At 36.0% G+C, this 27383-nt stretch overlaps 1 protein-coding gene across 1 annotated transcript in view; it reads left to right on the top strand.

Annotated features, from left to right (window-relative positions):
• The window catches only part of ADGB (androglobin), a gene marked incomplete at its 5' end in the record, with an annotated part of 169910 nt that overhangs the window by 109142 nt on the left and 33385 nt on the right, over window positions 1–27383 (top strand). The window contains 7 exons of the mRNA XM_082855604.1: window positions 5749–5884; window positions 6511–6648; window positions 8390–8483; window positions 12989–13123; window positions 13670–13823; window positions 19645–19832; window positions 26231–26415. Of these exons, the coding sequence (XP_082711730.1) occupies window positions 5749–5884; window positions 6511–6648; window positions 8390–8483; window positions 12989–13123; window positions 13670–13823; window positions 19645–19832; window positions 26231–26415 (1030 nt within the window). The remainder of the gene's footprint in view (window positions 1–5748; window positions 5885–6510; window positions 6649–8389; window positions 8484–12988; window positions 13124–13669; window positions 13824–19644; window positions 19833–26230; window positions 26416–27383) is intronic.

The following is a 27383-nucleotide window of genomic DNA, read 5'->3' as shown; positions in this document are numbered from 1 at the left end:
GATCATGTGATACGAGTATGTTTCGTTTTATAAAAATTATCAAACTGTCTTCGAAAGTGGCTGTACCATTTTTCATTCCCACCAAAATGAATGAGAATTTCTGTTGCTCTATATCCTAGTCAGGATTTGATGTTGTCTTTGTTCCAGATTTGGGCCTTTCTAATAGGTGTGTAGTGGTATCTCATTTTAATTTGCATTTCCCTGATGACATACGATATGGAACATCTTTTGATATGCTTATTTGCCACCTGGATATCTTCTTTGGTGAGGTGTCTGTTAAAGTCTCTGGCCCATTTTTAATCAGGTTGTTTGTTTCCTTATCATTGAGTTTTAAGTATTCCTTTGCAAATATTTTCTCCCGGTCTATGACTTGTTTTCTCATTCTCTTGACATTTTCCTTACAGAGCAGAAGTTTTTAATTTTAGTGAAGTCGGCTTATCAATTCTTTCTCTCATGAGTCCTGGCTTGAGTGTTACATCCATAAAGCCATTGCCATACCCCGGTCATCTAGATTTTCTCCTATGTTATCTTCTAGGAATTTTATACTTTTGCATTTCAGTCTACTGTCCGTTTTGAGTTAATGTTTGTGAAGGGTGCAAGGTCTCTGTCTAGAGTCATTTCACCCAATTAAATTTTAATTTCATATAAACAAACAGTATGTGCAATATATAGCACATACTTATGTTAAAAATTACACTAAAAATTTATTTTCCCTGTTATTCCACTTTAACTGGGTATAAGGTGTTGTTGGGGATAGATAGATAATTAAAAACAGAATCTCCTTCAAACCAGGAAGACCTCCACAAAGGTAGAAGAAACAGAAGATTGTTGAATAAGCGTTAAACCAGAATGTGATACCCGTCAAGGGCAATCTGCTAAAGAGATAGCAAAGAGCCAAAGAAACCTTACCCTTTTGTATAGCCCAGCAGATATTGCCCACTACCTACATGTTCTCAAGATAAATGATAATTAGTCCCTTAAGTAAAGGGATTTGATAGCACCATTTGTTACACATAGTGAATCCTAAATTCACCTGCTATTTGGAGTGACCATTTGCATTACCTAACTGGGTTTATCCAAAAGAAACATAAACTTCTCATGCCTTTATGGCAGGAGGTATTTTTCCAAGTTGGTGGGAGCCTCCCACCAAGGTTAGGTTCCTCCCCTTCCACAGAAACTGGGGGATTGGGGTGCTATCTTCCTTGATGATTACATTTCAAAGAGATGACTTCCAGGTCCTTGAGAAAGATATTCCTGGATCTTAAAGATGGCAAGATAGCTATTTAGCCTTTAAAAATATTTACATATATTTCAAAGAAGAAGAGAGAGAGAGAACTTAAAATTATAAGTTTTCTAAAGTGAATGCTCTAAGAAAAGGGAGGGGAAGAGTCTCTTCCCTTATTTTCCATAAGGAGAATTGTCTTGTTTTGTTTAAACTGGTATTTGCCCTTACAGTTTCTTGTATCTTATCTGTCAACCCTACCTGGGACACAAATCACTCCCAGTTGAAAACCACTCACCTCGGGCATGAGCAGTCTCCAAAAATCTGCCATGACTTACCTCTTTAACTAGTCTGATTGGTCCTTAAGTTAATTCTGTCCATCCAGTCCTCAAGGTGGTGGCTCTAGATGGCTCTTGGTGGTGGTCATAAGCTCTAAAAATAAATAAATAATCAAATTATATATAACAAGAAAGCTGTAGTATCCACTGCTACAGTTGGCCCTAAGGCCAGAATTGGTAGTCAACATCTCTCCTCTACCACCTATTCTAGATTTCCCTTTCTTCCAGCTGCTCTAGTTGCTTGCCTGGTTGGTGCCCCAGACCTTCAATCTTGATGGGTACAGACCTTGATTGCCTTATTCTCATCAGGCTGAGATGGTTGTAATTAAGCATTCACTGCGGAAGCACCAAGAAGTGTCCCAGCAAATCCAGACATAAGTCTTCTTGTCCCCATTATGTAGCAGAAACCTAGCCCCTCATGACAATGAGGATGAATTCTCCCACCACTCCATTATATTAGTTTCTTTTTTCCTGCTTGTCCACCAGGATGAGGATCTCAAAGCAACTAGGAATATATCAGAGTTTAGGTTTATTGTAAATCATACTGTGTTCCCTGGTGAAAATATTTCCTGCTATCCACCCCCAGGAATTAGGTCCTCCAGTACAGAAACTCCCTGTTGTGGGGACAGAGAACACTAACTATTGAAAGTGGATCACTGGAAATGATGGTGAGAGAGGCCACTCCTACTTCTAATTTTTGAACCTCAGGCCAGTATATTATAGCTATTACAGTCATAGTACTGTGTATTGATCTTTGGTTTTATACAAATACTCTGTATTCTGGAGGATACTGCCTCAGTTTTGCAGGATGTCATCACCAGGCTGGCTTCTTAGCTGAGCCTTTTATATGCCTTTCCAATCTGCCAGGAATTTTATCAATCCTTTCTGTGGTATATGTTAGGACCAGTGAGTCTCAAACATTCCCCAGTGATTAAATGTTCACTGTATTACTTGATCCTTGGTCCAAGGGGAATGTTAGGCTGGATCCATGTCTCTGTAACCCCTAAGATAACAATGCTGGCAGAGGCACCAAATACAGGGAAAACAAACTCATATTTTAGGTAAGTCTCAATTCTAGTAAGGATGAATCACCGCCCACCCCTCCTTGACAGAAGTCCACTGATAGCAACTTGTCATGAAGTAACTGACTGTACACCCCGGAGGATGATACCATATTAAATAATGAGTCAGTTTTTGCGACCGACAGTTGAGACAGCTAAGCCTGGGTGAAAGAGAGCCCATACTGTTGGGCCCATTCGTCGTCACCATCTCTGCTATGAAGATTACTTTTGTATAGGCCTTTTGATGCTAGCCCAGATCTAATATGTAAGGGGTCTTTGTGCATGTATCACTTACACAAAAGGGAGCTATTTTGGTAATGAAACGTCTCCATTTTATACTTGTATATTACACAGTTACGTGACATTTTCCAGAGAGCCATGCTCCATAAATCGATTCCAAATTTGTCTACTGTAAACAATTCTAGACCGATGAGGTGCATCATACTATAAAGATCCCATAGATAAGGACTCTCTCAGTAGTAAATAACATTTGTGCATCTGCTGGGAGGTGTTTCAGTGGCATGTTTACAACAGAATTGGACCAGGTGATCTTTCTTTCTTGGGATGCTCAAGTTTCCTGCAGATGCCGCTCTTGCATTGGATCCCACTCAAAGCTGATGGTCTTCAGAGTCACTCAATGAATGCACTGAAATAATACTCCCCAAAGCAGAATATTCTACTGCCCAAATGCAGAGAGGACCAGCAAGCACTGGCCTCTTTCTTAGTTATGTCTTAGCCTTTACCTTAGAGAGGATGTCCCAGCATGCCTAGCCTTCTGGACTCCTAAAATCTCCACCGATGTGGTAAGTCCATGAATCTCTGTAAGATTTATTCCCCACTCTCTAGCATGCATGTGTCTTAATGAAGGATTAAGAGTACTGGCCACTTACTGCCCACGGTTCTGAGTTCACTGTTGTCACCCATATTCACGTGTAGACCAGACTCAAGCACTACCAAATGTCAGTATCACCAAAGACTCTGAACACTAATTTGTAACAGAGAGTATGAGGATTAATATTATCATGATTTTTTCAAGAAAATTTTACCTTAGGTGTTGAACTATTTAGGGCATTTTATTAGGCATGTCACGAGGACACATCTAGCTTATTTAAGCCACAACGAGGAGCTGGATGTGCTGATTTGTTATAACAATACAGGGACATCTTCTGGACACATAAGAACAGGAATGACTCAGTGAGGAACTTTGAAGAGGGAAAAGAAGGCCCTCAGAACTTGTCTTCTCCCTTTTTTCTCTTTATAAACATGTTTTCTCTCCTCTTAAGTTCACATCATGGAAAACACGGCTCCTGAATTTTATATTGCTTTCTCATACAAGGCCAGTTTAGAATATCTTGATCCTGGTGTCAAATTACTGGCCAAAGCACAGGGAACTCGATACTCTGTAATGACTTATATGGGAAAAGAATCTAAAACAGAGTGGCCATGTGTATATGTATAACTGATTCACTTTGCTGTACACCTGAAACTAACACAACATTGTAAGTCAACTATACGCCAATAAAAATTAAAAACAAAAATATTGGCCGAAGTGACAAAGATTTGCTCAGCGTGGGTTAGATGCTTGCTCGCAGGCTTGTCCACCATTGCTAGCTGATGGGGCAGGTACAGATACAGACTGTGGGACTAGGTCCCTGTTTCTATACATATGAAGAGAGGTGAGGAGTTGTCAGAAAACGTAGACTAAGCAGGAAATGCAATAGTCATATGCCTTTGCAGAGCACTGTATTTCACCAATTCTAAGACGAACATTGCTTTTCCCCTTTAATATCAGAATGAAATCAGAGTGTCTTATCATTGGTGGTTCCTTACAATCATTGCTGGCCAGGTGACCTCCAGAATTCTCTGCACACACATGGACATGGACTTGTTCGTAAGAATTCATATCGTCTCCGTTTCAAAAGAAATATGTTTGACAAAAGCCTAATCCTTAGGGGAAGAGAATTAAATGGCATGGTAGAGCCTCTCGAAGAAATGTGAAGGGAAAGGGGTTCTCCTCACACCAGAATGACTCCCCCATGGCTCAGGAAAAGAGAGAGAGGGAGAGGTATGACTGGCTGAAAGTCACCACAAATGGTGCCCCAGGAGCCCTACCTAATTCACCAAGCACTTTACTCCCTTTGAACATGTAAATAGCTACAAGTAAGCAAGCAGAAATGTGCAGTGGCTGGTTGCTATTCCCAGTGGTATGACTGGATATATGGAATCCATCAGCATTTCAGGATAAAAGCCATGAAAAAAAAACTTGGAAGAAGGGATATGTGTTCTGGATGCGGTCTAAAAACCTTCCAGTGGTCCTCTTTGGTGAGATCAAGAACAACTCAGCATCAGCACTTCCTGAATGAGGGTTGGTGGCTTGAGAAAAACCCCAGGAAGAAAAGGAGAACACTCTTTAGGCAACGGTGCATTTTCAAAGCCTCTGACAACACAAAGGACAAAACTGCATAGAAAAACACACGTTTAAAAAAACAAACAAACAAACAAAACACACGTTTAGTGTTTACAAAAAGTGATTTACAAGAGTAGGAGTTGAGTATGAATAAGTTTTCAGAATACTTAACCAATTTATGTAGTTTATTTTTTCATGTACGTTTCAGTGTGATACATGATGAAAAAGTTATGCCTAAATAAATTTAAAAGAGCTTTTTCAATAGGAATTAAATACTCCTAAGTGACACGAAAGTGATTAAAAACTTTGAGTGGCATATTTTCTTTCTTGAAGCACAGGAACTAATAGTATGTCTTATAATGGGTGGCATCTTGGGATAAAAGAAATCTGGTATTTAACTTGCTTAGGCATAAGAACCTTATTTTTTATCTTACGCTATATCTCCTCAATCCATTTAATGTTATATTTTAATTGAATGTACATTATAAACATTGTTGTGGTGATTAAAGCTTATTAAGTTAAAATTAGTCAAATGATAAATAATTTTCATCTTTTACCAGATGAGGGAGTCTGCAAAGAGTCTTCTGCTAGATGGTGTGTATATCTGAGAAATACATAGTTTTTATTTTTAGAGTATCTCAAGTTTTTTAGAGCCTCTCTGGCCAGGTAAGGGTATTTTCTTGATTTAAAAAATATACTAGTACATTTTATCTTTTTCAGGTTTTTCATATTTCTTTATGGCATTTAATGAAAAAAGCTCAAATAGCAAAACCTCTTCCCAACCTCAAATTTGCATTCCGTGCTATGGTTTTGGACTTGGACTTACTTGATTCTTCTTTGGAAGAGGCTTCTTTAGGTACTGATTAATTTTAGATATTTATGTGACAAAGGAATTCCTAGCCTTATATGGGCTAAATAATTTGAGAAAAGTATACTCAAAATTTTTGTGGAGTAGGTAGAATGGGTCTATATTAACAGTTGTAGAGTTCAGGCTATGTCCTGAGAAGCTCAAAAGGTTCCAAAGATCTGACGTGTGTCCCCTGTCCCACATACATCCAGGGCAGCCCAGAATTTCCCAGTTTTATTTGTTCCTGACCTTAAAGAGCATGACAATCACTATATATACAGTAGCACTGGAGTAATTCAGGGAAGATTCTCTGATCTAAGTAACCCTCATTTCCTCCTCTTCCGATGTTCTATTCCCACCATTTTAACATTTTCTTTCAATTTTAAAGAACCTTCATGCTACTTTCACATAGGAATCAACACTAGTTCACTAAAGTGTCAATATTTAGTGTTTCCCTTCTCCAGAATGTTTATATTCTAAAAAAGAACCACCTGCAGAAGGCAATGTTAAATATAACAACAAATCTATCGTTGTGGCACTTTATACATTAGAGGGCTTTAAGAGTTAAAGGCAGTGAAAATTGGGGTAGAGATTAGATATAACTTTCAGTCCAAAGTTTGTTTTTCTCTTTCCAGCGGAATGCTTAGATGTTAAATGTAATGTGCCAATAAGTGACAAAGAGTATTCTCCTGAGGAAGTAGCAGCAGCAATTAAAATTCAAGCCATGTGGAGAGGGACGTATGTCAGATTACTTATGAAAGCTAGAACACCAGGTATACTCTTTCAATCATTTATAAAATGAACTTGCATAAATAAGGATGAATATTTGTTTACGTGCTAACAAAAAGCATTTTAGAGTCATTCTACTTTACGGCTCAGCTAATTCTTTTTAATTCTATCAATACTGAATTTCCTTGAGTTCAGGATGCATGTCAGTACACCCATGCTTTTTTGTTCCTGGAATATAGTGCAATGCCTGGCACAGACTGAGCACACAACAAATACTGGCTGAAAGAATGAATGAATGAATGAATGATCAGCTGTATTTTCCCAATCTATCATGCGTTCTTTAAAAAACAGGAAACTGGCCTTTTTCTCCGTCCATCCCCTTTGCCTAGCAGAATGCTTTAGCAGTCAATTTCAGCTAAGTCATAGACAGTTTTTACATTTCTAGACCATTTTTCAAAGAATCGAATGAATGAATGAGTGAATGAATGAATGAATTTAATGAAGAAGCTTCCACATATGCCTGTGGTGACATACATTTAGAAGGCATAAAATGCTTTTAAAGTATATTATTATATTTATTAAATCAAATATATTTATGCATATGAAGTAAACTTTCGTGAGGTCTATTTTAACAGCTCAAAATAATACATGCAGAGGCAAAAAAATTATATTCAATTATTTTCATTCTGCAATTTTTGTTAACGCTTTTAGAGAAAAAGCCTTGCCTCCAATAGAATTCTTTGAGTATTTTGAGACATTTTGTTGTAAACATATCTCTGAAACATTTAATAAGAAATATCAAAATGTTCATCTAAGCAGTAAAAACTATAGATACACAAGTGTAAAAAGAAACAAACTATATTGCATAGTTTTGTGGTAGAAAAATATTGCTGTCGCTTGATTTTTATATTTTTTTCTATCAGAAAAAAACTAATTATAAATTCATCCAATTAAATATGTGGTAACATACACATGTTGTCCATATATGCTGTAAAAGTTATATTCATACAATGATTGTTTTCTCTTTATAAAGACAAAAATGAGCAGCTTAATAATATTTCAATAGCATTTGCATTCTTTCACTCAACACATTTATTGAATAATTTTTGTGTGCACAGAACTGTTCTAGATTCTGGCCTTATAGAAAGAAATCAGTAAAACTGACAAGGTTTCTGCTCTGATGAATCTTGTGTTGTAGTGGTCACAGGCATATAGCAGAAAGTAAATATATTAAGATACTGATTTCAGATATGAGTAAGTACTGTGAAGAAATTAGGATAATTAGAAAAAAAGTCAGTTTCTGACATGTTAAATTCGAGGCACTTATTATGGATTTGCATTTTTCTTGCCAAATCACCTCTTAAGCCATTCGTGGATTATGCTTTAGATTAAGCTTCAGTGAGATCCTATTAGCCATTGTTTTTTAGAAAAATTGGATGGATTATTTTTTCTGACACAAGAGCTTTCATAAGGTTTTTTTTGGTGTGATAAATGATCTCTCATTGTAAATGCTTTGATGAGTATCTTCAATTAGATCAAAGAGCATTTTATAATTTTTAAACTAAAGATGAAGGGAAACAGTATATAATTGTGAGCAGAGCTCTTGACTAGAGGTTCATAGCTTTATGTTTTAAACATGGTTTACTGCTAGTAAAGCTTCAGACTTTGGATATTACCTTACTGGTGAGTTTCAACTCCCTCACCTGTAAATGGAGGGCTTAGAACAAAATGATTTTTCAGGCACCTTACAGCCTTGATATTGCTATTTTTTATTGTTATTTTTAGGCACAAAGGAAAATACCAGTGTTGCAGATACTCTTCAGAAAGTTTGGGCTGTACTGGAACAAAATATAGAACAGTATGCGATTTCTCTCTTAAGGTAAAGCAGTGTAATGATGTTTCTTATTGTAACCTTTCTTATTGTTTCTTACAGTGACCTAATGATGTACCTTTCTTAAGGTAAAGCAGTGTAATGATCTTACTATAAGTTCCAGTTCAAATGCTACTATATTTGTTGAGTTTTTCCTAATCATCGCAGCTAGAAACATACCATTGCTTCTGAACTTCCACACTTCCTACTTTTTGTTTGTCTTCATTGCACTTATCTAATACCCTAAGCATAAAACCTCTGAGAAGCAAAACAGAGTTTTTTTGAAGTCTTTTGGTGCTAAAGAGATAAAAGTTAGAGTTTAGTACCTGCCAGGGGAGAGGATTCCAGTAAACAATGAAAGTTGTCAGCTGAAATCCCTGGAGGACAACATTCTAGAAACAGGGACAAGTGTGAAGTAGATTGAGCCTTAGGAAAACTGCATTTTAACCACAAACCATGTTCAAAGCAGGATAATCTGAAAAAACTGAGAGAAAATCATATATATATATATAAAAGAAGCAGACCACTTGGTGATGTAGGAGCTAGCAGTCCAAATCTCTAAAGGTAAGTATTATGGAAATGCCCAAGAAAATAAAGGTTAAAGAAAGAGAAAATAAATTAAAAGTCTAGATTAATAAAACACAGTTAAATGGAAATTACATAAATAAGATTTTTAACAACTGACATTTAAAACTTTTTAATTAGTTAACAGCAGATCAGGAAGAATAGAGGAAGAGATTAGTGAAATGGGAGATAGGTCAATAGAAAAATAGTGGAAAATAAGGAAAGAGCTAAGGGACATGGGGAACATGCTTAGAAAGTCTAATATTTGTATCATTATAGTCCCAGAATGTAAAAAGATAATAGCTGATAAATTTCCAAAACTGATAAAATACATCAACCCATATTTTCAAGAGACTCCGCATGCACACTCCATGCAGGAAGGACATGAAGAGAACCAGACTCATCGTAGTCAAATTGCTGAAAACCAAAGGCCAAAAGAAAAACCTTCAAAGTAACCAGAGAAATAAGACACACTATTTTCAAAGGACAATCACACTAAGAGCCATATGTACGAGTAAATTCTTAACCTTAGCAATGCAAAATGCAGAAGTTGGGTAATAAGCTTTAAAGAGTTCTAAGGTTCTAGCATTATTGCAGAAATGGTAAAAGTAATAATCTAGATGAAACACTGGTAGGGCAAGGATACATAATACATTCGCTAGCAATATGCTAATGGATCCACAAGTGAATTTAAGAAATAAGATTAATCTTATACATTCCAGAGAACAGAAAAAAAGAGGAGACATTTACCAACTCATAACCTTGATTTAAAAAACTCAACAAGGACAGTAAAAAAAAAGTGAAATTGCAAACCAAATGCCCTCGTGAAATTAGATGAAAAAATGTAATAAAATATTAGCAAATCAAACTCAGAATTATATTAAAAGAATAATACCTTATAACCAAGTGGCTCTCCCAATCTAAGACGTGTAATAGTGGTTTAACATTAGGAAATTCATCAATTTGGCACATTAACAGGGAAAAGGCACAAATCACTCGGTTCTCTGGCTAGGTTCAGAAAAAAACATTTGAAAAAATTTAACAAAAATTCAAAAATTTAAAATTTTTTAGCAAACTAGGATTAGAGAAGACTTTCCTTAATATGTTATGGTATCTATTTTTAAGCAATTACTACAAACATGATTAGTGGTGAAATTTTGAAAGCTTTTTCTTGAGTTTGAGAATGAGACAAAGACACCTGACCAAACACTTCTATTCAAGATAGTCCTGGAATTTTGTGAAGGGCAAAAAGGCAATAAAGCAAAATAAAAGTCACTAGAGTTTGAAGGGAAGAAATAAAACTACTGTTTACAGGCAACATGGTTATATATGTAGAAAATGCCAGAAAACCTACATGAATTTATTAGAATTAATGAGAAAATTAAAGAAAAGTTTCTGGATACAAGGTCAAAATGAAATAACGATTGGACTTATATCTATAAGCAAGAGACAAACAGAAAATTATGCATGTAAACATATAAACTTAAAGTTAATGAAAAAAATTTCATGATGAGCCAAATGTCAAAATTTTTAATTTGGAAAAAATCCAAATTTGTATTTTCCCAACCCTGAGAGTGAGTACCTCACTCACCTCACCCAAGTCCTGACCTGTGGATACTGCTACCACCTGATAATTCAGCTTGATAAAACTTTTGCTCCAGAAGCCTCTTTTCTAAAACGGGTACTCTTCTGCCTAAGACCCCAATTGTTTGGACAGACACAGAGAGCACGAAGAACCTCCTTTTCCAAACTGCTTCAACATTGTGAGGAAGATTTCTGGCCCAGAAATTACACCTAATTTTCATGCAAATGGAGTGCTAAAATCATGTGTTGCCCTATTAGGGACTCAGGTCAGTTCACTATGGAGGTGTATTTGAAACACAGGCATAACTCCTTCAGGGAGCTGGCGTTCCTCTCCATGTGTTCCTTCTACCATAGCCAAGAGCATTTCCCAGAAAGAAACTCAGCGAATATCCAATGCAGATATTGGCCATGCTCGTTCAATAGTTTGAGTTGTACACCCCAATCTATTGAACGGATGAAACTCACAAGTCTCACCCATTTTTAAACTTAAATGTCAGGAGCATCCAAAGCTACCTCCTCATCCTAGAAGGCATTAATTACACGGTCAAAAGCACATCTTTTAGTATAAGACCTAATGCTAACCCCACTTCTACTAATTATCAGATGTGTGACCTGGGGTAAGTTTCTTATCCTCTCTGAACATAAAATTAAGTTTTTTTCATCTGTAATATAAGGATAATAATATCTACTTCATTCCTTTATAAAGCTGAAAAGATAAAATTAGGTAATCCTGGAAAATTATTTAGCACAATGCTACAGATTGAGCCATTACACAACATTAGCTATTACAAATATTGCTATTATTAGTAGTAGTACATGAGTAACTTTGAGGTCCTTGAGCCTAGCCTTGCATTCTCAGACCTGTAGGGGCACAACTTCAACAGTTGACTTTGGGCAAGGCTCAGTTTTCCAATATAACTTGCTCTCTGTCCTCGGATGCAAAGTTAAAACTAAGTCTTTTGATTATGTCAGGGATATCTCTCTATGGGTCATTTAAGATATTCCACATGGTACATCAGGATTTTGATGGTCCTATACTCATTAGAATTTCCTGAGGTATATGAAAAATAGTAGAATGTGTGATGGAAACAGTGACAGTCTGGAAAGCCTTTAAATTGCACCCTTCTCTTAGAATCGTGGTGGGACCCACGATTGCACTCAGTTCCCTATGTGGCCTGCTCAGTTCCTGTACTGGCTCAGCCAGCTCCTGCACTTAGACTCAGCCAGCCCCCATATGATTGACAGGGGTACTCTGCATTGACTGACCATCACCTCATACTTCCTAGTGAGGGTGATCAGGTTATTTATCAACCAAACTGGGACACTTTGACAGGGAACGAGGGAGCACTATTAATAATTATGCCAGGGATATGAGCCTAAACCAGGACTGCCCCAGAAGAATCAGAATATATAATTGCCCTGGTCTTTGTTCTTGTCATTATTTTGAAAAGCTTTTAAAAATCCTTCCGAATATAAACCTGTCATTTTCCTCCCACCACCAAAGACCAGTGATCAAATGGAGCATGTGAATCCTATCCTCTGTGAGGATCTCTATGGCTCTGCTTCCCCGTGACAGTACAGTTGAGCCATCCACCTTCTGGAAGCCAAGAGCACCTCTAGCTCTGTCTAGACCTCTAACAGAGAACCATTCCTATGGCCATTATAGCTTCTGTCCCAGCTAATACCCAACACATTGTATAAAAGACCTGAGATTCCTGGTGCTACTGAGGCTGGGTCCGGTTCCTGGCAGAGTGGGAGGTACAGGACCTGGAGGATCTCTCTCATCACTTCCATCGTGTTCTGGAATATGCCACAGGCTTCCAGGGGTCAAACATGGAGAAACCTCATTTGCACCAGAAATCATGTAGAAGGAAAACTCTGGCACTCTCCCCTTGTTTGTGGCCTCTATTTTCAGGGGATTTTTTAGTCTTTTGTTCCAAATCCATTACTCACTTTAAACTCCATTGTAGTATTGAGTCTCCAGTCAACCCCAGACCTTCAGTGGCTTCCACCCAGTTTTATTGCTAGTTTGCCTGCTTCTAGTTTCATCACCCTTATAGGTTGAACTTTAGTGCTGATTTCCCATCTATAAATTTCAGTTACTCCTTAGATCATGAATTAGGTTCTCTCTTGACTAAGAACTTCAAATAACTTTGGGCACCTTTGATAGACATCATGGTTAATCTGGAATGGGCTCTCCTGCTTTGGTGCCGTGCACCACGAGCCCCCATTTGATGAAGGACTCAATCTAGCCAACAATGTACTACGATATTTTATGCTGTTTTTTTGCCTATTTCTTTTTGTAAATAGAATTTATTTTAAAAGTTGTTTTGCCATTGGTACTTAAATTATTCTTACATTTTTAGACTAATGTTTAAAAGTAAGTGCAAGTCTATGGAATCTTATCCATGCTATCAAGATGAAGAAACTAAGACTGCTTTTGCTGACTACACTGTGACTTACGCAGACCAGCCACCAAATACTTGGTTTATAGTGTTCAGGTGAGGCTATCATATTGGCAAGTAATATCACTCTTAAGTGGCATGAAATATTCATATATACAGAGCTTTCTTTATGAATCTTTATGATAGTAGTAAAAGTATTAATATGAACGTTTAAGTTGCTTTTAGAAGTTAGTTAAAATTTCTTCCATATCTGCTATGCATAAATGAGATATTATAGAAATTTTTATTCATGTTTCTTTAAACAAAATATGAAGACTATGAAGTGTTGTTAGATCTTTTTATGAGTATGGTAAACATAATAAAATAAATTGAGACGCTTTCCATATATAAATAAATTTACTCATTTCGAAGCAACAGCCTATTAGGTAAGAGTCACAAACTACTTATAAATGGGATTTCTTAAAAGGTTTGCATTTGCATGACAAAATAGTGTATAAATAAGAATTTTAAAGGAAAACAGTATGCATGCTTTTAAGTTATTTGCAACTTTAAACTTATGTTTTTATTTCTTAGCATCAAACCTAATTTCAAACTTTCTTTATGATTCATGTCAAGGGAAAGTTCATGCTTTTGTAATTACAGAGAAACATTTTTGGTTCCTCAAGATATGACTTTGGTTCCCAAAGTATATACTACACTTCCAGTCTGTATGCTCCACGTTGTTAATAATGACACAATGGAACAAGTGCCAAAGGTATTCCAAAAAGTGGTGCCTTATCTTTATACTAAGAATAAGGTAGGTGTAAAATTTATTCTCCTCATATGATAGAATAGCAGTGAGAAGTCAGCACCCTGAGAGGTTCCAACAGAAGGTAGAACAGATGTGTTTTCAATGTACCTAACAGAGGAATAGGGTCCTGGTCTTTCTCCATGGAAGTCCCATGTATTTGACAGCAAAAGGTAATTAATGCGAGTGCTAGAACATTCACCTTTTAGCCCTCCTTCTTATCTTTTATCCAAAGAAAATATGACAAAAGGAAAAGTTAGAAATTCTCATTATTAAAATCATAAAATCATACAAACCCTTAAAATGAAAATGGAGGTAAAGAGCACATTTATTCCTATCCCTAAACCAAACCAAAGCAGCAGGTTTTCTCAGTTTCCCAGTGGGTTTTTTATTCTATTCCTAAACATGTCAGAAGATTGTGATTACACAGCCACTCACCATCCCAGCAGCCCCAGTCTTTTCCAGGGCTACCCAGATTCCTTCAAGAATAGACACTCTTGGCACATTACTCCTGCTGAATACAGACCCTGATGGTTGATGTCCACGCAAATCATGTTACTTCTCTATTTACCTGAACCTCATTTTTGTGTTTCCAGTCATTTCTTCTAAGAGGGAAGCACGATAAAAGCTAGTGTATACCTGCACTGTAAATCAGGAGATCTCCTGTAGCTCTGATGTTCCATTCTTTAGTTGTATGGCTTTGAACCTCTTTATTTTTCTCTTCGAGCTGTGGTTGTGACTGACTTCTATGGTTCTATGCATTATTTTGTATAAATTTAGACATATCTACCTGATGAATACTGGTTTATAGGAATAAAAGATATAGAATATCACTCCTTACAAGAACCCGATAGTTCTTTTGAGTTATTTTAAGAATTTTTTAAAATAAGACTTTATTTTTTAGAGTCAGCAAAATTGAGAGGAAAGTACAGAGATAGCCCTTATACTCTCTTCTCCCCCACATGCACAGCCTTCCTCATTATCAACATCCCCTACCAGACTGGTGCATTTGTTACAGTTGCTCATTTTGCATTGACACATCATCATCACACAAAGTCCATAGTTTACATTATGGTTCGCTGTTTGTACCTGTGTTGTACCTTCTATGGGTTTAGACAAATGTAAAATGACATGCATCCATTATTATGAGATCATGCAGAGTATTTTTACTGCCCTAATAATCCTCTGTGTTCCACTTATTTATCCACCCACCCCAAGCCCTGCCAACCACTGATCCTCTTACTATCTCCATAGTTTTTTTTTTTTGTCTTTTCCAAAATGTCATAAAGTTGGAATCATATAGTACATAAGAAAACTTTTCAGATTGGCTTCCTTCACTTTAAAACTTGCATTTAAGCTTTCTTCATGTCTTTTAATGGCTAATAGCTCATTTATTTTTAACGCTGAATAATATTTCATGTCTGGATATACCACCGTTTATTTATCCATTCACCTACTGTAGAACACCCTGGCTGCTTCCAAGTTTTGGCAATCATGAACAAAGTGTACATGTTTTTGTATGGACATAAGTTTTCAACTCCTTTGGGTAAATAACAAGAAGCATAATTTCTGGATCATATAGTGAGAAACCGCCAAACTGTTTAGTTTTGTAAGAAACCACCAAACTGGCCTCCAAAATGTCTGTAACGTTTTTCATTCCTGCAGCAATATATGAGAGCTCCCATTGCTCCATACCCTCCTCAGCATCTGGTGTTGTCAGTGTTCTGGATTTTGGCCATTTTAATACCTGTGTAGTGTTATTTCATTGTTGTTTTAGTTTCTCTGATGTCATATGATGTGGAGCATCTTTTCGTATGCTTATTTGCCATCTATATTTCTTCTTTGATGAGGTGTCTGTTAAAATATTTGGCCCATTTTTAAACCAGGTTGTTAGTTTTCTTATTATTGAGTTTTAAAAGTTTTTGTATATTTGGGAAACAGTCCTTTATCATATGTGTCTTTTGCAAATATTTTTTCCCAGTCTATGGCTTGTCTTCTCATTTTCTTGACATGTTCTTTGACAGAGCAAAAGTTTTTAATTTTAATGAAGTCCAGCTTCATTAAAATTCATGGATCCAGTTTCGTGGACCATGCCTTTTTTGTTGGATCTGGAAAGTCATTGCCATACCCAAGAGATTCCTAGGCTTTCTCTTATGTTACCCTCTAAGAATTTTATAGTTTTGTATTTTACATTTTGGTCTGTAATCCGTTTGGAGTTAACTTTTGTGAAGGGTGAGGGTCTGTGTCTAGATTCTCTTTTTTGCTTTGGGTGTCCAGTTTTTCCAGCACCATTTGTTGAAAAGACTGTTTTTGATCCATTGTATTGCCTTTGCTCTTTTGTCAAAGATCCGTTCACTATATTTATGTGGGTCTATTTCTGGGTCTATTCTATTCCATTGATCTGTATGTCTGTTACTTTGTCAAAATGACACTGTCTTAATGATGGCAGCTTTATAGCGAGTCTTAAAGTCGATTAGTTTCAGTTCTCCAACTTTGTTTTTCTCTTTCAGTATTGTGTTGGTTATTCTTGGTCTTCTCCATATAAACCTTACAACCAGTTTGTTGGTATCCATAAAATAGCATGCTGAGATTTTGATTGAGATTGCATTAAATTTATAGATCAAGTTGGAAATAACTGAAATATTCACAGTGTTGATTCTTCCTATCCATGAACATAGAATATCTCTTCATTTTTTAGTTCTCCTTTGACTTTGTTCATCAGAGTTTTATAATTTTTTTCATACACATTTTGTACATATTTTGTTAGATTTATATCTAAGTATTTCAGTTTTGTGGATGCTAATGTAATTTGTTTTTAATTTCAAATTCTACTTGTTCACTGTTAAACTATTTTAGAGATTTTAGGATTTTAGGAAACTTTTTAAAAATCAGGGCAATTAAATTTTTCATGAAATCATTTAATCCCTTTATATCTATACATAGAGGTGTGTGGCTGTGTATCACTATTGTTAAAACTTTATATTTTACTAATGAGTTTTTATACTATTTCATTATAATTTAAAAACTCATCTTTTATTAAAAGCTTATCATTTTTTTCTATTTTTCATGATACAAATTTTCTCAATAATGCAGTCTGATTTTACTAAATTTGAAGATATTATCAAATTGTAAACTGGACTTGAATCATTTTTAGTTTGTATTAAATTTTGCACATTTACTTCACATTTACATTTTATTAGAAAATCTGATAGACAATATTTTTGTGTGCAGTTATGTATATTTGGAGTTATATACTTAAATGTAATTTGTAAAAACTCAAAGTCTGTGCACCAATATGGTATTTTTCTCATTGCTTTGAAAGAGTATTTATATTTCAATTAAAAATAGAAGAATTTGCCAATAAAAGACAATTTCTGTACATCAAACAGGTACTCAAAAACTGAATTTATTTGACCCTAATATAATTTGACCCTCCATACAACTCCCTTTTGCACTATATTTATTCTCCCTTATGTCCTAGTAAATAGCAATTTATTAAAAATTATAGCTTGGGAAATTTATTGATAAACCTTGCCTCTCTCCAGCAGAATATCTTGGGTTAAACCAAACACTATAAGAGATAACTAGTTCTTTGTTAACAAACTTGTCTTCACACCAGGAACAATTGATGGGTTATTTTTATAATGTCTGTTTGTCAAGTTTGGCCTAGATTTCCTTTTGAATATAAAAATTTATTTCATCTGTGATTGGAAATCAAAAGTCCCAAAGATCCATATGAAAAAGATGATATCATTCAAAGGGAGACTCTATCAAGATCATAGATGTCATTAAATTCTAGAGATGAGCTCTTTACTTCACTAGATAAGTATACTAATATTAATCATATTAGCCACTGATAATTAATTTTTGTAGCGATCTTTAAGGATATTTAGTTGAACCACATAAGAATCTGATTCTTGTTTATATCTAGCATATAAACAAGAATCTGATTCTTGTTTATATCTAGCATATAAATTTTGGGTTTGGTTTGGGTTTTGTTTAGTAACCCCAGTGAAGACTTCCCTTTCTAGACTAAACTTGAATTTGGAGGGTAGCTTTAAATGACACATTTTGAGTCAGTATGCAGAAAAACACTCTATCTCCATTTAACTATTATTTCTAAACTGTAAATTTAGGATTGCAACAAGCATAGCCATTCCCTCTGTCAAATACCTCCTTCTTCTAACCTCTCACTGTGGGTCTTTTTAGAATAAAATAGAATGAGGAGGAGAATATAGAGCTGTATGAATACAAGAATAGCTTCAGTCATCCTTCTTGTGGTATGGTTTTCCTTTCATCACAATTCTTGATCTTTTTGAACATTTCTCCAAATTATCTAAGTCTCCTCTAAAATGTAGTTCCCAGAACCAAATGCAGCCTCTAAAGGGAATTCCAACCCATCTGAAGGAGGATCATTACTCCATTGTTTTGTAGCCCATGACTGCATTCGCATTTTGGCACTTGCCAGGCATTTGACACATATGTAGCCTATTTTAGGTCAACTTTTTCTAACATATGTCCACAGAACTAGTGTCTAAGGTTAAAAAAAAAAATAAAAACACCTGTTTACACAGTTAATCCTTTAGAATTGTTTGACATATATTTTTTCATAATTTTTCAAAGACCATAACCTGTGATTTGAAATACTTACCTATGAGGTTTCTCAGTACTCAGTACTCGATTATGTTACTCTTCTATTACAGAGTCTTGAGGTCGGTTTAGAGTCACCAGGTCCTCTCAAAATCCTATCACTGGTTTAGCTTTAGACTTTCACTTACCAATATCTATCCTACCATTTTATAAACTTTTATTCCTCTCAAAACTGTTCTCTGAGTCTAGACAAACACAAAATCAGAGTCATGTAACTTTATTTTGCTTCTTTAATAGATTACTACCACAAGCCCAAATAATAACAAAAACAGCAATAAATCTGCACTTTCCTGATAAAAACACTTTAGCATACATGATTTATCTTCCTTTTCTTCTTGCCCCAAACGTAATGTCAAAGGTCCTTATGGGTGTTGCAATTCTGATCTTATTACAGGTTTTGGAATTTTGGTTAACATTCCTAGGTGTTTTTTGCAATGTTATGAATTCACTCTGTCTTGTGTATTTCTAATTTTTGTTCCTAAAAATCTAGACACATTGGAGAGCTTCCTCTGCATCAGAGAGCAACTGGAATACAAATCTATATTCTTCTGTCTTGTTAGAAATGTATGGAATTATAAACTCAGAATTACTTTGAACTTTTGTCTGTTAGCACTTTCCCAGGTTCCTTAACCGCTTCTTTTCTCCAACCTAAAGAGCTCATCTCCAGGCTCACATCTGGGTTCCATGGAACCAGATCTGCTGCTAATTTGATAGCTTTACCTGCTAATGGTCATCCTAAGGGCACTACATTTCCATAAACTCTTCTGCCTTTTTCATCTCATATTTAGAAAGATGATACTGAGAAGACAGGGAAATCAAGTAGGAAGCTATTGGGCTAATCCAGGATGATATAATGATAAAAATCTGCCTTAGGAAGCATTAGGAGAATTAGCAGGAAATGTAGTAATCATCTACCACAGTTAAGCACTTTTTTTTTTATAGCTAGGGAACCATACGAACAAAAGTGTTAGAGTTTTCCATTTTCTCCAAAAACATGTAAGATAGCAATTTTTGAGAGGGATTTCAAAACATGCTAGTGATTTGTTGATTATCAATAGATTTTAGGATATTTATGTATATTAAGATAATAAAGACTTTTAATACTGTGAAATCATCTGTTGCACCTTTGAGAGACTAGTGACAATGTCACTTACTTCTGTGTAATTCTTTTTTCCTGTAGAAAGGATATACATTCGTGGCTGAAGCATATACTGGTGATGTGTATGTAACATCCTCACGATGGAAAATGCGCCTCATTGGTTCTTATCATCCACTCCCATGTCTGTCTCGAGATCCTCCATGTAATACCTTTACCATAAAGGAAATCAGAGATTACTACATACCCAATGATAAGAAAATTGTATTCAGGTATGTGACAGAAAGGAAACGCATTCCTTTGAAAATATTAATAATTTTTGTATTAAATAATTGATTTTAAATTTAAATATTTTATTTTAAATATTAATATTACCAAAATCAATAAATTTTCTGTAAAATCCTGGGTGAATTTTGAACTTCACTTTTATACTCTTTTGGAAACAACACAGAGTAATGTGATTATATAAATGTTATATAAGATCAAGCCTATGTTGCACATAATGGTTTCTTAGTCCTCATCATAGTTGACTTTCATTGAACATCCTAACACTCTTCCCTCTTTTTACTCTCTCCTCGTTCTGTTCCATCTCTAACTCTTCTCTTGTGTAGGTTTCTCCTTATCTGCCAACTCATCCTTCTTTTCATACATATTTATATATTCTCCATAAATAGCCTCATCATGGACTCCACTCTCTTTCATTAATCAGCCCTTCTGATTCTCATTCCCTCCTACCTCTCATCTCTATGCCCTCCTCTTTATTCTCAATGTCCTCCACTACTTCAGGGCCTCATTATATTTTGTCTGTAAAAATGCTGTGTCCATGTCTCCATTATATTCACTCTTCATTTTTAACTATTTCTCTGTCTCTCTCACCTTATTCATTTACATATCCATCCTTTACTACCAGAGTAGTTATCTTTCTAACAAACACATTTAAATATGTGATTTCCCGTCTTTAAAATTTTGGACAAATTTCCATTGGCTGTAAGGTAAAATCCAAACCACAAACGCTCCTGCCCAGCCTCCCAACACACTGTGCACTCTCTTGATGGAGCTATGGACCAACTCCTGACATACTTGTGATGTGATTTTATCTTGCCCATGCTTTTCCTCTTATCTTGTTATATTCTGTCTCCATTCTTCCACCTAGCAAAATTTATCACTTTTAAGGATCACTTTCAAGAGTCAAATCTTTTATACCCAAACCTCCAAATATAACTAGTTAGTCCTGGTCGTGTCTCTATAGTCTTTGGTTCTTTCTAAGAATGTGACATATCCAATTTTATCTGGTTAATTTCACATCCACCTCCATGAGAATTAACATTTACTGGAGGCAGGAACCATGTCTTATCAATACAGGACGTATTGATATATGCCTGACACGTCGTTCGCCTTCATTAAATATTGTTAAATGTTCATTAAATGAGTTGTTAGAATACTTGTCTTCTCTTTTCATATATTTTTTCTATGCAGAAAGTTTGGCAAATATGTTATTTATTAAGGAAATAAAAATCACACATAATCAAACAACCTAGAAACTCTCATTGTTAGTATTCTATTGTATTTTCTTAGAATGTTTTTTCTATTCACAGTTTAACATTATTAAAATCATAACATAATTAAAGTTTTATAATCTGACTTTTTACTTATTATAGTGTTAACATTTCCCAATACCATTAAGACATTTTGTGAACTCTTTTTCATGATTATCTAATAATTATTCATATGAGTATACAAGTTTTTTGGTTATTGGTTATTCCCTGTTGTTACAAATTTCCTTTTCTACTTTTTCTATAGTATTAATAGAGATATGATGGGCATATTTTATTGTAAATATTAAAGAAAATTTCTGATTATTGTCTAAAGATTTATTGTTTTAAGGAGATTAAATATTTTAAAGAAACCATACATATTGGTAAATTGGTTTTCAAAAGTAAAACCCAAGTCTTTTTGACAGTATAGGCACAAATAATAATTCATTGTATTCTGGCTGATTTTTCTCTATAATTAATATTTATTTGCTCCTTAAAACCTTTTTCCCTTTAACAAACATGCTCACATTTTTTGCAAAGAAAGATAATCAACAACAAAACTAAATTACAGAACAATATATACAGTATATCCCAAGTATATTTTCTTTTTTTTCCCTAATATCTTTATTGGAGTATAATTGCTTTACAATGGTGTGTTAGTTTCTGCTTTATAACAAAGTGAATCAGTTATATATATATGTTCCCATATCTCTTCCCTCTTGCGTCTCCCTCCCTCCCACCCTCCTTATGCCACCCCTCTAGGTGGTCACAAAGCACTGAGCAGACCTCCCTGTGCTATGCGGCTGCTTCCCACTAGCTATTTTACATTTGGTAGTGTATATATGTCCATGCCATTCTCTCACTTTGTCACAGCTTACCCTTCCCCCTCCCCACATCCTCAAGTCCATTCTCTAGTAGGTCTGTGTCTTTATTCCCGTCTTGCCCCTAGGTTCTTCATGACATTTTTTTTCTTAGATTCCACATATATGTGTTAGTATACGGTATTTGTTTTTTTCTTTCTGACTTACTTCACTCTGTATGACAGACTCTACGTCCATCTACTGCACTACAAATAACTCAATTTCATTTCTTTTTATGGCTGAGTAATATTCCATTGTATATATGTGCCACATCTTCTTTATCCACTCATCTGTTGATGGACACTTAGGTTGCTTCCATGTCTGGCTATTGTAAATAGAGCTGCAATGAACATTTTGGTACATGACTATTTTTGAATTATGGTTTTCTCAGGGTATATGCCCAGTAGTGGGATTGCTGGGTCATATGGTAGTTCTATTTTTAGTTTTTTAAGGAAACTCCATACTGTTCTCCACAGTGGCTGTATCAATTTACATTCCCACCAACAGTGCAAGAGGGTTCCCTTTTTTCCACACCCTCTCCAGCATTTATTGTTTCTAGATTTTTTGATGATGGCCATTCTGACCAGTGTGAGATGATATCTCATTGTAGTTTTGATTTGCATTTCTCTAATGATTAATGATGTTGAGCATTCTTTCATGTGTTTGTTGGCAATCTATATATCTTCTTTGGAGAAGTGTCTATTGAGGTCTTCTGCCCATTTTTGGATTGGGTTGTTTGTTTTTTTTGATATTGAGCTGCATGAGCTACTTGTAAATTTTGGAGATTAATCCTTTGTCAGTTGCTTCATTTGCAAATATTTTCTCCCATTCTGAGGGTTGTCTTTTGGTCTTGTTTATGGTTTCCTTTGCTGTGCAAAAGCTTTGAAGTTTCATTAGGTCCCATTTGTTTATTTTTGTTTTTATTTCCATTTCTATAGGAGGCGGGTCAAAAAGGATCTTGCTGTGATTTATGTCATAGAGTGTTCTGCCTATGTTTTCCTCTAAGAGTTTGATAGTGTCTGGCCTTACATTTAGGTCTTTAATCCATTTTGAGTTTATCTTTGTGTATGGTGTTCCACGTATATTTTCTTATGTTTATAGTTGTTTATATATTTTATATACAGGTAAAATTTTAGAGAAAATACTAAACAAAAGCACATAAACTGAGGGCAATAAAAGGGTTGAAGAATTCCCTTTTTAATCTATCTGCTTCTTGTAATATATTTGCATACTGCCTATTAGAAGAAAGCAAAAAAAAAAAAAAAAAAAAAGAGAAGGAAGGAAATGTGCCAGTAACTAAAAATAACAATTGTGATAAAGTATTTTAACTACTATGATAGGAAACCATTGTATCACACAGCAGGGCCAGTATTAGACTCAGTGATATTGAACCCAATACCTAAATTAGTCATAGCAGCTGGTCCTAAATCTGTCAGGATGAGTTGAGAGGAAGGTGAGGAGAGAACTGCTTGACTAGCACATGTAAAAATTCAGAAATTAGAGACAATATGACCTTTTCAGTATGATCTTTGTTTTGTTTGCAAAATGGGGTTCTAGGGTGCTATAGCAAGAAGTAAGATCCAGAGGTTGGCAGGGCCCTTTCCTGAAGGGCCTCAAGGCAAGAAGAGATTCAGATTTTACCATAGAGGCACTGAGATGCTTTGGAGGATTTTAAGCAAAATGGCATTAATAGACTGTGTTAAAACATTATGTCTGCGACTATGAATTGAAAAAGTACTCTAAATATAATTTCTAAGAACAGAAAAAATGTTAGAACCTTATTGTTATGAAATTATATGTAATCATAAAAGGTACAAAACATGAAAAAAAAAGGAAAAAAAGCTCACTCGGAAGACTGCAGTGTGTTGTATGGATGAAGGGAAACAACTGGAGACAGGGAAACCAGCCACGTAGAAGTTGCAGAATAACCCAGGTGTGTGATCATGGCAAGTGAAATAAGTCAGTGTATTTGTTTACCAAGGCTGCCATAACAAAGGCCCACAAACTGGCAACGTAGGTAGCTTACGCAACAGAAATCCCGACTGCCACGAGTCTGAGATCAAAGTGCCAGCTGGACTGATTCCTACTGAGGGCTGAGAGGGAGAAGATACTCCATGCTTTCTGCTAGCTTCTAGGGGGTTCTAGTCATTGGCATTCTTTGACTCATAGATTTATCACCCTGGTCTTTCTGTTCCTCTTCACGCACCATTCTCCCTGTGTCTCTCTGTCTCCAAACTTCCCCTTTTCATAAGGACCTCATTTTAACTTGATTATCTCTGGGAGATAATCTCTCTAAGAATGGTGACATTGTGAGGGGCTGGGGGTTAGGACTCCAGCATGTTTTTGAGGGGGACACAATTTAACCCATAACAGGCAGTGACAATGAATCTAGAGGAACGAGAAAGGATTTTAAGGTACCAAGGAAGTAAAATTGAGAGCGTTGGTTGATTGGGGTTTGACTTGGGGAACTGTTGGACAGTAAGTGTCATTTACTTAGTTAGAGGTTACAGGAAGAGAACCCCATTGGCTGGTTGGGCAACAGAAAGACAATAAATTCTTTTTTTCTTTTTCTTTTTTTAAAATTTTTTTGGCTGCACTGAGCCTTCCTTGCTGCGTGCGGGCTTTCTCTATTTGCGGTGAGCGGGGGCTACTCTTCGTTCCAGTGTGCAGGCTTCTCATTGAGGTGGCTTCTCTTGTTGCAGAGCACAGGCTCTAGGCACACAGGCTTCAGTAGTTGCAGCACATAAGCTCAGTAGTTGCAGCAAGAGGACCCTAGAGTGCGCAGGCTTCAGTAGTTGTGGCTCACGGGCGCTAGAGCGCAGGCTCAGTAGTTGTGGTGCACGGGCTTAGCTACTCTGTGGCATGTGGGATCTTCCCGGACCAGGGATCGAACCCATGTCCCCTGCATTGGCAGGCGGATTCTTAACCACTGTGCCACCAAGGAAGTCCTAAGTCATTTTTAGGTGTTAAACATGGTAGGCCAGTGAAATGTCCAAGGGATACTGCATAGGGGAGTCGGGCTGGAGACACAGATTTGGAACTCATTATGCTGTTTCTGCCCATGAAGTGCCCAGGAAAGTTTGTACAAAGAAAGTCAGATCCAGGACAGAATATTAAGATTCTCTGATATGTATGGGAATGTCAGTGTGAGAGAAGTCTAAAAGTAGCACCTCTGAAATAGGAGGTACAAAAGTTATTATGCTCATGGAGAAAAGTTTTTGAAGAAAGAGAAAATGAGGGTTGATTCGACTTTGTCAGATTCTCCTCACAGTTCAGGAAGATGAGAACTGAGGTTTCTATAGGGTGGTGACAAGGTGCTTGACACCATGGCAAGAGCAAGTTTAGCACCTTGGTTGGGGGCAGAGTGAAGCGCTGTGAGCGAGTGGGAGGTGATGAGCCAAGGACAGTGGAAGTTGACAACTCTCCTTAGATTGTTAGCTGGGGAATAAAATAGAGCCGAGACTGGTCAACAGGGTTGATGAAAGATTTTTTTTTTTGGTTTGTTTTTTGTTTTGTTTTGATCTGTCTTTCAGTGGGTGAGAACTGCACAGGTACAAAAGCCAATATCAAGGAGAAATAAAGTGGGGAAATTTAAGATAAGGAAGAGAGAAGATAGAAAAGCAAGTTTCTAGAGAAATTGAAAGTTTATAGGGTCCTGAACATTTGCAAAGATTCACCTAAAGTAGGAAAGAACCTCAACAAAACAAGAAACCTCTTAGACTGCATTAAGGGAGGAGTTGGGAAGGAATTAGACTGCACATTTCCAGTCTTTTTTGTAAGAGGTTCCCAACCGGCTTGGTTAAAGGGTGAGAGCACAAGCGACAGGTACTACTTCTGACTTCTCTGTATTTTTGTGAAAGAAAATACTGTTAACAGTATTTAACAAACGCTGTTAACAGTGAGGTTTTGAAAGCTACTGCCGGTTGTGCTTTTTGTCCCACTAGGGAGGAGGGCGTAATGGAAAGGTTTGATGTGGCAGTAGTTTGCAGTCTATCAAGTTTTATAAGTGAGTGCTTATTATATCTAAATAAAACGTTACATTTCCTGTTTGGGATATGATGATAATAAACATCCGATATTTAACTTCATTTTACCACAGCATACTGGGATCTTTTGCCAAAGTCTTAATAGCACTAATATTTCCAGGATTTTAACTGACTTTATAAAGTGGTTTTACTTGTAGATTATCATATCAGAAAATGATACAGTTTCTTTTAGCTATTTGAAGGAAAGACCAGCATACTTGTTTATAAAAGTGAATGTTTTTCTTTATAGGTATTCAGTTAAAGTGGCATTACCACATCCTGTTACAATACAGGTACGCACATCCAAACCAGATGCATTCATCAAGCTACAGATCCTAGAAAATGAAGAAGTTATCGTGAGCTCCACTGGGAAGGGCCAAGTTATCATTCCAGCAATTAACCTCTTGGGGAATGAGAAAGCCTTGAGCTCCCAGTGTAAGTGTGGCTTTTAGAATTGGTTATTTAGATTCATAAACAGATATTTATGTTTATGTAACTGATTTTCTAAATGTTTTAAGATAAAATAGCAAGTAAACATTTAATTGCTAAAATTTGATATAATGGGAAATATTTTTTAAAAACTATTGCTTTTGTGTGCCAAATTAGTCTCTGAAGATCAATAGATTTGTTATAACTGTGCTTTAAAAATTATTACCTGAACCTTCTTAGACTTCTGAATAAGAAATAGATTTTTATTACTTTGAAAACATTTTTTACTTTTATTCCCAATTAATTATTTTTAGAAAATATTCTACTTATTAAAATTAACAGAAACTTTGAAGTTATTACTTGCAATGTAATAGTCACAGGAGCTTTTTTTTTTTAATGGCGGTATAATTGCTTTACAATGGTGTGTTCGTTTCTGCTTTATAACAAACTGAATCAGTTATACATATACATATGTTCCCATATCTCTTCCCTCTTGCGTCTCCCTCCCTCCCACCCCCCCATCCCACCCCTCCAGGCGGTCACAAAGCACCGAGCTGATCTCCCTGTGCTATGCGGCTGCTTCCCACTAGCTATCTACCTTACGTTTGGTAGTGTATATATGTCCAGGCTTCTCTCTTGCTTTGTCACAGCTCACCCTTCCCGCCCCCCCATATCCTCAAGTCCATTCTCTAGTAGGTCTGTGTCCTTAGTCCTGTCTTACCCCTAGGTTCTTCATGACATTTTTTTTTTCTTAAGTTCCATATATATGTGTTAGCATACGGTATTTGTCTTTCTCTTTCTGACTTACTTCACTCTGTATGACAGACTCTAGGTCTATCCACCTCATTACAAATAGCTCAATTTCGTTTCTTTTTATGGCTGAGTAATATTCCATTGTATATATGTGCCACATCTTCTTTATCCATTCATCCGATGATGGGCACCTAGGTTGTTTCCATCTCCGGGCTATTGTA

Source organism: Leucopleurus acutus (assembly GCF_964270905.1).
Source record: "Leucopleurus acutus genome assembly, chromosome: 15".
Classification (NCBI taxonomy): domain Eukaryota; kingdom Metazoa; phylum Chordata; class Mammalia; order Artiodactyla; family Delphinidae; genus Leucopleurus; species Leucopleurus acutus.
This window is presented reverse-complemented; position numbering and strand designations above follow the sequence as displayed.